The sequence below is a fragment of the Hydractinia symbiolongicarpus genome, chromosome 2 (assembly GCF_029227915.1).
Source record: "Hydractinia symbiolongicarpus strain clone_291-10 chromosome 2, HSymV2.1, whole genome shotgun sequence".
In the NCBI taxonomy this organism is placed as follows: Eukaryota; Metazoa; Cnidaria; class Hydrozoa; order Anthoathecata; family Hydractiniidae; genus Hydractinia; species Hydractinia symbiolongicarpus.
In genome coordinates, this window is record NC_079876.1 from 16232272 (window position 1) to 16245932 (window position 13661).

At 31.3% G+C, this 13661-nt stretch overlaps 1 protein-coding gene across 4 annotated transcripts in view; it reads right to left on the reverse strand.

Moving 5' to 3' along the window:
- Positions 1–13661, reverse strand: part of LOC130629668 (uncharacterized) — a 53618-nt gene that overhangs the window by 14887 nt on the left and 25070 nt on the right. For all 4 annotated transcript variants that reach the window (XM_057442948.1, XM_057442949.1, XM_057442951.1 and 1 more), the window contains 10 exons: positions 13350–13555; positions 12025–12091; positions 11642–11946; positions 8680–8821; positions 8138–8394; positions 6644–6779; positions 6332–6466; positions 5851–6023; positions 5585–5744; positions 20–364 (listed from right to left, as the gene is read on the reverse strand). In XM_057442948.1, the coding sequence (XP_057298931.1) occupies positions 20–364; positions 5585–5744; positions 5851–6023; positions 6332–6466; positions 6644–6779; positions 8138–8394; positions 8680–8821; positions 11642–11946; positions 12025–12091; positions 13350–13555 (1926 nt within the window). The remainder of the gene's footprint in view (positions 1–19; positions 365–5584; positions 5745–5850; positions 6024–6331; positions 6467–6643; positions 6780–8137; positions 8395–8679; positions 8822–11641; positions 11947–12024; positions 12092–13349; positions 13556–13661) is intronic.

Below are 13661 nucleotides of genomic sequence, written 5' to 3' on the forward strand. Positions count from 1 at the left end.
TAGAATATATGGGTTATACCTTGATATGACCAAGTGAGATTAAAAGATGTCTTGACAGGAACAGAGGAGTTTTGAAAGATGTAATGATATGCACACACAAATTCTTTAGTACACTTGAAATTCCCGTTTGCTTGTTTATTACATCTGCCAAATCTCAGCAAAAACTGATCAATATTATTTTTAAAAATTAGAAACGATTTATATATTGTAGTTGCATTTTTGTTCGACATCTCGGTTATCATATAATTTCCATCATTTGTGATGATTTTGTTATTCACACTCCATTGTATATTTGGATGTGTACCAAATGCTGCACATTGTAAGCTGTTGTTTACTCTCCTTATCACAACATTAGGAAGTTTATCTAAAACAGGAGGATTGTCGTAATACTAGGTTGTATTATACACTTTGTGAGAAGTTCTTAACCCTCAAACAATTTGTTGAAGGTTAAGATTACTATATTTATACAAAAGAAATTCAGACTATTGAGAAGACATAAGGAGTGATGAATATGAACAATAAAAACACATTGAGTTAGACCCCAATTTAGCCTATTTGAAATTAGTTTTATGATAACATTTATAAAGGGGTTGATATTTAATTATCTGTGTTAAAATTATTTATTTACGGATCAACTTCACATTAAACTATAAAAATATTACTCTCTCCCCTTTTGATGTATTCTCGTTCACATTAAAGAAAATGTATTCTTTTTCTGTTTTGTTTTTCATAGCCTCAATCATAGAAATAAATGACAAAAAAAAAGTTTATTATGCCAATCAAGACTTCGATTTAAATCCCATACCTTATTAGCTTTTACAGATTTTAGGTTCGCATGGTTAGCAGTTAATAAGAATGAAAGCTAAACCACAAACAGGTCTCTAATCTCTTCTTAATAAAATCTCTTTTCTCGAATCTTCTTCCCGAAATCTCATTTTCAAAACAATCCTTTTCCAAAGTGTAAAACACTTCTCTTTCAAAAATCTCAATAAATTCTCAGATCCAATTCTGGTTCACAATATTAGAGTTAGATTTTGATTACTCACGTTTTTGTAAAAATGACATACTAGTCTGATATTTTTACAAAGCACTTTCTTAAAAAATAATCATGCAGTTTGCTTTGTGGAATCTACCATAAATTTGAGGACTCTGGACGGCCTTTTTTGCCATTTATTGTGTTTAGTCCTCTCCTACTAAGCCAAATTGAGTCGGGATATTACTTTATTCATGCAAATGCCTTGTGAACTGCCACGACATAAAGTTGTTGGTAAATTGAGCACGTGTTTTGGGCCACTTGCAGAGAAGTGTCAATATACAGAAGAGAAGTGTGAGAATACAAAAATTGAAAGAGAAGTGAGCCATAGATGCATCGGCATTGTCAACTTTTTTTGTAATATGTAACATGTAAAGGTTAATATATCGCCCCATATCTTAAACAAACCCATCTAAAGATTTTGGCTACAAACAAAGATTTTTCTGGAAAATTATCTCGCAACCCGGTTATGGTCCTATGCAGCTTAATTCCGGAATTGCGCCAGAACCGGATAAACAACATAAACATCTTACAGAGGCCATTTAGTGTCACGTTTTCAAATCTGTTTGACCATTTTGTCTTCCATAAGCTTTTCTTAATTTTATAGTATTTGTTTTCACATGTTAAGGCACATATATTTTTATGGTTTATTTTACCCACGTATAAATCTAAATCACTAATTTTAAAATTTTGACGAAGAACATAGATTTTGAACTAGCTTGTGGCTAGCTATACTGAGTTGTACTTAGTCCTATTCTTTTAAAGTTTATATTCAGTTCGGCATCCTATTATTCATTTGTGTATGGTGTTGTGGCTATCTAGCTACAGAGTTAGCTGCTTTTAACTAAAAAGTGAAAAACGCAAAGTTGCATGAATGTTTTTGCTATGATGGGGCAACAATGGGTTGCAAATGTTTTTGTTTTTGATAAAGTTTCAGCAACATTTTTTTTAAAAAATATATATTTCACCTGAGACATTTTAAAAATATTTCGACTTGAGTAAAAAAGGTTTGTAAACTCTATTTTTATTTTAGCTATCATTGCGGTAAAGTTATTTTTCAAAAAAATATGTTGCAACACTATAATGGTGTGGGCGCTTCAATTGATTTACGACATATCTGTACTAAAGTGCTCCACCTGATTGTGTGGCACATTGTACGGCTCTTATGTAGTGCTCCACAGAGTATAAAACATTGGGTCACACAGTTACTTGTAGCTTAAATCCGCGCTTTGACGCTTCCGGCTAGCCATAAATTTCTTACATAGAAAAAGGTAATAAAGGCACTACCCGACTATTACCAGCATCCAATATTCATTTTTCCATTATTAGGGCGATGATTCATCAAATACCCGTCTACATTGATAACTATATGGCAAATATCAACTTGAAAGCGTATGTATCAATAAAAATGATGAATTACCAAAATTTCGAAGAAATGAGACAATAGGCTCTAAAAGTCAGACCTTTGTTGAATGAAGAACAACTTACTATAGTAGATTCCATTCTAAATGTTTTGATAATAATCACAATAATTATATTATTATGGAAGTTATTACAAGAAATTTGTGTGTTGCTACTTGTGCATGGACAGGTATTGCTGCTACATTATTGCAAAATGGTAAGACTGTCACTCACTTTTCAAGTTACCAGTCTCTGTTTTAGACGGCTCTACAAGTACTGTTAAAGTCAATAGTTACAGTATGATAACTAAATATTCTCTTAAGGCGATTGATGACATGTTTAGGGTTATATGTAATAGCAACACACCTTGCGCTGGTAAAGTTATTGCTTTGAGAGGAATTTTCTTCAAGTATTTTCAGTTGTAGAGAGAACTGGACGAGCACAATTTTTAAAAGTCTGCTTGAAGAGTTCCACTCTATTGCTCTTGACTAGCATTTTTCACCTACATACTCACTAAGAGCTAGATAAGGAGAACAAGTGTTTTCAGAATTTCTTTTAAATCTTGGCAGATGTCTTAACTCCAACTAATGAAAAAGCGTTGGAGATTAATAAACACATTTTGAATCAAATTCCTGGCGATACAAATACGTACCACAGTGTTGATTCTGTTGTGTCAGACAACTAAGAGGAAATTAATATATACCCTATTGAGTTCACGTATGCCACCACACCACTTCAACATGACAATCAGATGTGTTGTAATGCTTTTGAGAAATCTGTGTCTCAAGGATGGCCTTTGCAATGGTACAAGACTAATCGTTCGTAACCACCATGCCAATGTTATTAACTGTGTAATTGTTACTGTTATTTGTAGAGGTGATTGTGTTCTAATTTAATTAAAGAGTTTCACTCTGCCCAAATGATACGAATCTACCCTTTCAAATTAAGCGAACACAGTTTCCTTTAACATTGTCTTATGCATTGACCATAAAAAAAAGTTAGGGTCAAACTTTTGAGAGGGTTGGTATATACTTGCGCAGACCTTGCTTTACCAATGGCGAATTGTATGTTGCTTTTTCCCAAGCACGGTCATTTGCTGCAGTAAAGGTAAAAGTTGTCAGTACTTATCAACAAGTTTATGTAGGGAATAAAGATTCACAAAGAAATATCGTTTTTCCACAAGTGTTGTGAATATTTTAGGTGTCAATTACTGATACAATGTTGACAGCAGGTTACTGTTACCTCTTGAAAGGTATGTGAGCTGTGTTGCGGCAAGTTATTGTATACCTCTTAAAAAGAATGCGTTTTGTGTGCCAAGTTACTGAGGACCTCTTTAAAGCTATGTTTTCCATATTAATATAGTTAATAGAGTTAGTTTATATATAGTTAGTTAGTATTTTACCTCAACTTCCTAAGATTTAGTCAAAAATTTAGCCAGCATTTAAATAACTCTTACATAATAGTTTGCAATGCTAACTTTTTTAGTTTAATAATTCTTTAAAAAAAATTCTAGTCACCAAAACTCTGTAGTGCGTTGGTGTTTACAGAATTGTCTAAACCATTCAGTTATTGTGTTAATAAAACACACAAAAGATTTCATATTTGTGAAAAAATTATTAAATGTTATCCCTGCTACATGTCAAAGTTTGTGTATCACTTGTTTCACATGTTTCAAAGCTTGTTACAATGAGGTTGAAGATTATCCAAAAATTTGGCCTTTGGATAACCTTTTGGCAAAACTGACACCCCTGCAGGTAAAACGAAGGGACCAGCAAGCCTGAATCTATTATACATGGTGTTAATTTTTTTCCTTTTCTCTAGAAGGATTAAAAAACGGAGTTAATAACTGAGCTTTTATTTTGGAAACGTTGCTCCTGCTCTACTTTAAGGTCCGCGCATTATTTCATCCTTGTGTCTCTCCATCCGGCGTTATCGTTATCTTTTGACTCGTGTACTTGCATGGCAGGAAAACAGATGGTAAGATTTAGTGAAAAGAAGTTTTCCCCTTTGGATTTCTTTTTACAGAAACATCGATGAGATTAATACTACCACTTACCTGTTCAGTTATTCTAGGCTTTGTTTTAACAGCTACAGCTGTCATCGACGGATAATGATCGTAATCATCTTTGGCTATTTGTCCGAAAGACAAAATTTGTCTAGAGAGCCAATGTAATATTGTCTACGAAATCCAGTGTAAGGATTGTGACGCTTTTTATGACGGCGAAACGAAACGAATGCTCAAGCAACATGCTTAAGAGCACAAAAAAGCCGTACACAACGCAAATACAGACAAAAATGACATTGTGGACCATTGCTGGAAGAATGATCATATTATTGACTGAGAAAATAAAAGACCATAGACCAAGAGTCTGGTTGTTCAACCACTGATTTAAACTAACGCTTACAGAAACACATTTACAAAATTTGTTTTACAAATAGCAGCAGTCTGATTATCCTTTATTTTCTTCAGTGTTTTCTTAGGTTGTGCATATGAATTTGAAGATTCTAATCAGTATTACCTGCATTTTCTCATATTTTTACACTTATTTTACATATATCAAATTTGCCAACACATTTTTTTAATATTTCCATTTCGTTTTAATTTCATGCAACAGAAAAATCTAACCCATTATTATCGATTGTAAAAATAAGTTTAACAATTTTAGAATTAAAAAAATTTAAAGAGATTTATGTTCTTTGCATTAGATTAATGAAGTAGAAGATTGTAAACTGTTATTATACCTTATGACGCTAAGTCAGTCAACATAAATGAAAAATCACTTTAAAAAAAGACTTAATCTCAGAAACATGATCAACAACTTACAAGATTTTGGTACTTTTTTGGCAATGTAGACTGACTAATTATACAGGAAACTAAAAGATGTCTCCTCAAAATGTCGTTAATAAAAGATAGCTGTATGAATATTTTTCATGCTCGCAATTTCTTGTATGTCATGCAAAAACATGTTAATAGCAATCTTATGTACATTATGGCTTCAAGCTTTCAGTTAAGTAAAACACATTTTGTTTTAATTTCATGTAACAAGTATACCAGAAAAAATCTAACCTATTAAATGAAGATGTGAATAAATGTTAAGGAATTAAAGTTAAAACATTAAAAAAACTAATGAAATTTAGTCTTGCACAAACCTCCATCACATCCCATAATCTCCAATCTTCCACCACATCCTTGATCACGATTTACTTTATTATTACAATCCATTTCATGCAATCTAACGCACTTCGCTTTTAACATAGTTGGAAGAGTAGCTAGTTGTGTTTTGTATCTGTTTTTGCTCCCTCTGAATACCTGAAGAATAATCAGAACTACATGAAGTATACACTTTAAAGCAAATTTACACTTATGCAAAAAACAATTCTTAAAATATCTTATAAAAATAAAATACTTTACTAACATGTTTGATACTATTTATTTTGTAATCATAAATGACGGAATCATGTTTATAACCATATTTTATTTTGTAGGTTTCAATTCTGTCATTCCATGCATAACCAAGACCTTGCAGAGCAACTCCAAAAATGTATTTTGTTTCATTAAAGCACACCTGAAGCCAAATGGTTTGATCACCTAAACATATAAAAAAATATAAAAAATATCCTACTTCATGAAAAGTTAAAAACTAAAATTTAAAATAAACAAAACGTGTTTAGGTATGTTAGTTATTAACAATAAGTAAGAAGTAATGCAATAACATTTTGTCTGTTGAAATATATTTGAAACGCAAAACTGTTGTTCACCAAGATCTGAAACTCACCATGGAAATATAAAATCAACAATGAAATATAAAAAGGAAGTATGTTAAAAAAATCACAGAAAAGCTAACAAATTTGAAGTGACTTTGAAAGTACCAGAAGTAATTAGCTTTTTTAACATACCAACTTTTCTTGCCCATGCATTTCTAAGACTATTCAATCGAGCTTTATCTGGCAAATTATTATTTGAAAACGAACCAGAAGCAGATAAAGTTATTCCTGGTTTTCTCCTTTCAAGTCCAAGTTTATTCATGCAACCTAAACACAATAGGAACTAAAGTTCTGTTCAAATTGATCATCAGTACTTTTTGTAATAACTGGATAGTTGATGAGAAGACTTTATATATTAACAAAACTATGTAAAACTTTACATATCCACAATCCATACATTTTCCAAGTGTGTGTATTTAAAATATTTAATCAGAAACAACTAACTTGTTAAACAACCAGTAAAACCAATCTTTATACATCCTCCACTAGATTGAGGGATGATATCAATAATGCTGCATATTAATGGAATGTCAAACCAATGTGTTATTATGGAATTATTTGCTCTGTTCGCAATAAACATCTAAAAACAATATGTTACTCAACACAAAATAGTGAAGTTGTCACTTAGATCGCGATGATTTATGACTTAAAAAGTGTTATCCTTGAAATTGTTATATCGATTATAGAAACTTTTAAATTCTTAAGAAACATGACGCCCTTGTGTCCTAAAAAACTTAAAACAGGTTCATCTCCTCCAGCGTACTTTACAAATCGTCTTAGAAACAACATATTGTTCTTAAAATATATTATGAGTGTTTACTTTGACGGATGCTCAAAAAAGGAAATAGCTCTAAATATGCATGTTGCACACCATCAAGACTTTTTATATAATAAGTATACTCTAACTATAATTTTCCTTCAAATTATATTCTGTTTATCATACCTAAGCAACAAATATTATTTAATAAGAAATTATAAAAAATTTAATTTTTTTAGGCCATATATGTTGCTAAACTAAACTTTAACAATTTTAGAATTAAAATGTTTTTAGGAGGTTGTATGTTCTTTGCATCAGATCAATAAAGTAAAAGATTGTAAACAATATGAATATAGCTTGCAGCTCAAAGATGTATTATTAGTATCTTGTTTTATAGATTTTTTTCTGTCTTATCAATGCTTTTATTATGCCTTAAGTCACCTAACATAAATAAAAAAAAACATTTTGAAAATTGAACTAATCAAACAAACATGATCAACAACTAAACTAATACATGTTTCCTTAAAATAGTGTTAATGATTATTAACATAGTATCTACGCATTTTAAAGCTAGCTGTATAAATATTTCTTATGCTCCCAATTTTCCACATAGCATGCCAAACATGTTAATAGCAATCTTTTGTACTAGCTATCACACGGTGCCTTCTACAATAGACAATACAACAATAGAGTTAAGTAAAATTCCTGCAAAGGTTGAATCATGAAAAAAATGTCATTTGAATGTTTTAAGTTGAATATATATGTTTAAAATAAAACAAATTGTTAAAACACAAGGCATTTCAAGGAGCCCATATAATATTAATTTAATCTTTCTTGTGACAATTTAGAACTACAAGGTGATAACTGATAACAACTAAAGCAAATTATATTCATCTGCCTTGATTGACCACTTACTTTGCTGATATGTTGTGAGGTACAAAAAAGTTTATTTTTAATAATCCTTTGTGTTTTAGCCCTTTGTTTTCACCTGTTTCACCATTATAAGCTATTCAATGCATTTATCTTAGGTTTCTCCTAGCCAATTAAGCTGGATTAATTTTTAATGCTAAAGATAACAGTTGCATTTTTGCGGTGTTTACATTTTTGTAGTGTGTGTATAGGACGGAACAGTCAGTGATAGAAGTAGGTTACAGCTGTTAACGTTACAAAGAATTTAATACCTTGTTAGATGCTCCCCTTGTGACAATTCTTAAAGACTTTAAATTATTACCAAATCGCACTTGAAAATTATGCACAGCTTTTGTTGCATTGGCTTGAACAAATATACCAGTCAATGTAACCTCCATGCCAAAATCATATCTTAAGAACTCTCCAGCTGATGAACACCAAGAATTAGAAGAGTATAAGTTTGGTGACAACACTGTGGTGGTATCATTCATTTTTGGATTAAAGTCTGATTTCATAGAAGAGGAACATGCTAAAAAAGATAGCAAGTGTTCAAAACAAAAATAAATAAACAAGGCAATTTTACTTATCAGCTAATAAAATATAGTACAAAAAATCTGTTAGTATTTTGCTAAATTATTGAAGGAACTTTTAGCCATGATCTACATATACACTCCATAGATATAAAATAATTTTAAAAATTCAGTCTAGGACAAACACCTTCCTTGTCATGTATTTATTCGGATAAAACATTATATGTATAGGAATGCTGTATTGAAGTCCAATTTATAAAGTTATAATAAAGTAAACTGCTTACTCTCTGAACATCCATATAATTCAACTTTTATACACACAACTTTGCTTTGTTCAACTGGGTAGATGCGAATATGACGACCTGTAAATGCATTTTGATAAAACCAATGCCGTTTTGTGTTTTTGCTGCCTGGATATGCAAAGTTCTATAAAATATGCCGTCTACAATTTTTTCATGAAAACATAGTTGGAATATAAAGGCGAAACCTGAATACAAGGTAGTCTATAAAAATGATAGGTTTGCATTAACACAAAGTACACTAACTATAGGGTTAGTGAATCAGTGCATAAAAAGTTTTAACTAGACTTAAACCTAGGGAAAAAGTTATTGTTTGTATGTAGGGGAAATAATTTTTGCGGATAAAAACTAGTCTTTTAAGGAAACTAGACATGTAGCAGTAATATGTTAAGTATTTTAGGCATACTTTAAGATATGCTGCATTATGCAATTTGGCTCATACTGCTAACAGCGCAGTTAAATTGTTCTGTACACATAAGCATGCTATAAAATGAAAAGAATTCAGGCCTGATCTAAAATACGTTTTTGGATAAAGCTGGGTTAAGGCGAACAAGAAATTTGAGTATGACATAATAAAAAAAATCATTTTTTAAAAAACAATTAAAACGGTAGATAGGTTGGACAATACCACTGCTAAAACAACAGTATGTTACACTCGCAATAAATTTATTTTTATCTGAACATTCAGCATTTTAAGTGGAATTCTTAATTTTAATATTAATGATGCCATTAGGTTACTAAGGTAATTATTTTTCAATATATAAACTTTTTTTAAATTTACTTCAACAGAGTGCAGGTAAAGTTCCACACGCAAATTGTAGCCAGAATGGTAACAATTTCCCAAGTGAAAGCATTTTCTATTTCTAACATCCTTCTGATAGCGAAAATTTATCCCGAATTTACCATGTAAACAATTAATTTGCCGTTGGAAAATTATTATTAAAAATAAAATGAGTTAGGGGTAGTCTTTACTTGTTTACGTTCTTAATGTGTTGCGATTACAGTTTTTAACTTTAATGTCAATGTCAGTGGTGTTAAGAGTGTGTCTGTAAACAACCCAATGACTTGAAATAATAGCAAACATATTTTAGGTAACAAGGGGCCATATTTATCTTTTTATTTTCTAAATGCTTCGTGTTTGTGAAATATTTGTTGTCTATACGTTATTACACTTTTGGGGAATATTACACGTTATTATCTACGTACAAACACTTTTAGCCACGTATAAATCTTAAACAAGCTGTTGGTGTGTGTGTTAAAAATCAAAAATCGAAGTTATTAGAGGAAATGTTAAGAATTTCATTTATAGTGATCAAGAAAATCTTTCTTAACATTGTTGATATTAGGTACTAATGTTCTCAACTTGTTACTATTTTCAAGGTTTTCAAACAATGACCTAAGTTTAATCAAATTAATCAAGTGTGACTGTGTCTATAACAGGCAAAGTTAATCATGTTTCTAATGCTTTTCTTAGATAGCGTATTTAAAACATCCCTTTTTTGCATTTTATAAAAGTTATTATTGAAGATATTATTTCGGTTTGTCTGTTCAGTATTCATGTTACTGTGGAAAGTTTATCATTTCTTGAACATGATAGCTTAGTAGGCGACATTTCGAGAAGTGCAGTAGTATTAGTGGAAGGTTAAGAGCTGACATACAGTTTGTATGCAAGCGTTGCAAAGGTGAGATTATAGAGAATGAAGTATTTCCAGCTTTAATGATGTACAACAGTGGCTCGTTAGAGATAGTTGAGAACTTCTGTTATTTAGGTGATATGTTGGGCAGTGAAGGGGGTGTTGGAAGAAGTGTTACTTGCAGGATAGGTTCTGCTTGGAAAAAGTTCAGAGAGTTACTTCCTTTGTTGACTAGCAGAGTCCTGTCAATTGAGGTAAAAGGTAGGTTGTATGAGGCCTGTGTAAGAAGTGTTATGTTGTACAGTAGTGAGACATGGGCAGTGAAGCAGTAAGATCTTGACCGTTTAGAAAGGAATGATTTGAGAATGGTTAGGTGGATGTGTAACGCCAGTCTGAGAGACCGAAAGAGTTCAGATGAGCTAGGAAGCAGGCTAAGTACCCATAGAATTAAAGATGTTATCCAGATAAGAAGATTGAATTGGCTGAAGCACTTGGAAAGAATGGAGGGGGATAATTGGGTAAGAAAGTGTAGAGACTTGATAGTTCCTGGGACAAAGCCCAGAGGCAGACCGAAAAAGACTTGGCAGGAGGTTTTAAGGACAGACTTGATACAGAGGAAGTTAAGTTTAGATCTAACACAGTCTAGATCAGATTGGAAGAGGGTCATTAATATACCCCGTCCAACCCATGCTAACATGGAAAACCGACGTTAAGCCGAGAATGATGAATGATGATGACTATTAAAACTATTACTATTATTAATACGTTCCAAAATTATCACCACAATTTACACATCATTGTAATTGAGATGTAAGAAGTAATATTGATTTATCAAATGATGTTTTAAGTAAATTATTTTCAAAGAGGAAATATATTAGTTGTGAGCCGACATTGCGAGTAGATTTATGAAAAGGTAAACATTTGTTATTTGAATTTTATGATTCGCAACATCCATATTATAATACTACAGGTATTATAACATAGATCGTATAATGATATTATATGTCCGTCTGTCCGTCTGTCTGTCACGCAAAATAGTAGCCTAGCTGCGCAATGAGCGAGACGCACGCAATGCGGTATAAAAAGGACGGGCGAACCCTTGGATTTTTCCACAGGCTAACAACGACTAGTTATTTCGAAGACTATCAAAAAATAATCCAGCTTATCTATTTTTAAATCTAAAATAAAACTTTGGGACTGGATGAGTGTGTTGTATTTGTGTAATTAGTAAACGTTTTAGTTAGACCACTGCAAAGTCGAATATTTAATACTACATGAACACACGAAGAAAAATATATTTAAAAAGAATTTACCCTTTTTTTATTCATATAATCAATTATCTTTTCTTCCCACAAGTCAACTAAATCATTCGGATCTGTTATACCATACTTTATACGCACATTTGTGACTCCTTGCGTACTACCTTGTATTGCAAGACCGGTAATTGTCATTATTCTTCCCAAATCAATCTGTATGTAAGCATTTCTACTGCTCCACTTGAAAGCACTATTTAATCGAGCAAAAGATACATTCATGTTATTTGAAGAAGGAGTAGATGTTTTCAATCTGTCATCAGGTATTACATAAGTTTCCATTCCAAGTGGCTGCATGCATGGACCTTAAAATTGTAATTCAAAAGTAATACAAAATTGGCTTACGCCTTACTCTTGAAAAAAAAAATTTAAGCAACACAAACCTCCTTTTGTTGTTCTTACAATAATCGATCTACTCCATATCACCCTTGAAACAGTAAAAACTTGCACCTTAATATAAAGATATATAAAATAAAAACTACTTTAAAAAAACCTTTCGGAAAAGTTATAATTCATGATTCATAGTTGTATGAAGCATAAAGAGTGAAATATGATACATTGTCAAAACAAATATGGCGCAACATTTACATAAAGTAAAATTTCCCCCAAAAAAACTAAATGTACAAATTAAAGAGAAGGCTAAGTTTTTGTTTGATTTCGTGAAGCCTAAAATAATAAATAATAGACAGTTCTTTATTGCATGAATTAAGCTTGGAGAACTGATCGATAGTATAAAAAGAGTGGTTACAAATATATTAACATTGTCATGAGCCTGGCGGTTTTGACACTGGTGGGTTGACCTAGCTTTAGGGAATTAGATCAATATTTATCTAGTGGTGTCTGGTAACTAAATAACCAAATAAGTTATTTTAATTATTAATTTTAATTAATTCATTGACCTCTGTCCGACAAATTCCTTTCTTTGTGGTAACATTATAAAACTTAACTTCAGTTTTTACATAACGCGAAGAAAAATAATTATATCCTGTCACAAGAGTTGTATTAACCTAACAGATCACAGTCTATCAAACTGTGTACTCGTGAAAGAATCAACAGATTTCTTTTTAAATTAATATAACCACTAGCTAATGTAAAGAATACTAGTTACCACAGCTTGCTTGAGGAAATATGGCATAGATCATTTCGATTTTATTAACTCTTGCAGAAAATTACTTTACAAGCCTTAGGGTCAAGGATCTTTATTGTTTTAAGTCATTTTAACTTAAACAAAGCTGCGTTCCTTTAAGACTTAAGTTAAAGCTGATCATACAAGAATAAATGATCTCACAACTTTATTCCCAAAAAAACAAATAAGAAAGAAAAAAAAATTCCAAGTCCACTAATACCTGTACTTTTTCCAAGAAATTAACATAAACATTAACATAAAGTGAAAAAAAAAAAGCTTAAACGAGATATGCTAAGATTTATATTAACCTGTATGCTCAAGTATATTAACCTGTGTGTATAAAAAAACTTAAATAGGCTGCAACTGATTTTTACAATTTTGAAAGTGAGGTAAGTTTTATATGTGACCCAAAAACCATAGATAAGCTCATTTTCTGGAAAATAAAAATTAATAATGTATATTTTAATAGGACACACCTTTAATATATTAAACTTCATTTGAGAATAAGAAAAAACTTTTGATTCTTTCTACTTAAATTTTTTCAAAAGACACTTTATGCTAGTATTAATAAAAGCGCATTACCTTGCATTCATAAGTGGTATAGGGAGTCAATTCATTAACAGTGGCAGACGTGCTTGTATTTGGTATCACATTTGTAACAATCATTTCTCTGCAATTAAGTCTGCAACATTGAATTCTATATTTTGTTATGTACTTCTTTTCATTGAGAATCCACGAAAAATTAATCGAGGTTGTATTCTGAAAAGTAGCCGAAAAATTCTTCAGAGCTAAAATAAAATGTTATAAGGAAAACTTAAGAAAATTAGGAAACAATTAAAGCCCATTAGCAATAGCTAAATCTATTATGAGGTGTTTATGATAGAAATTAATCTT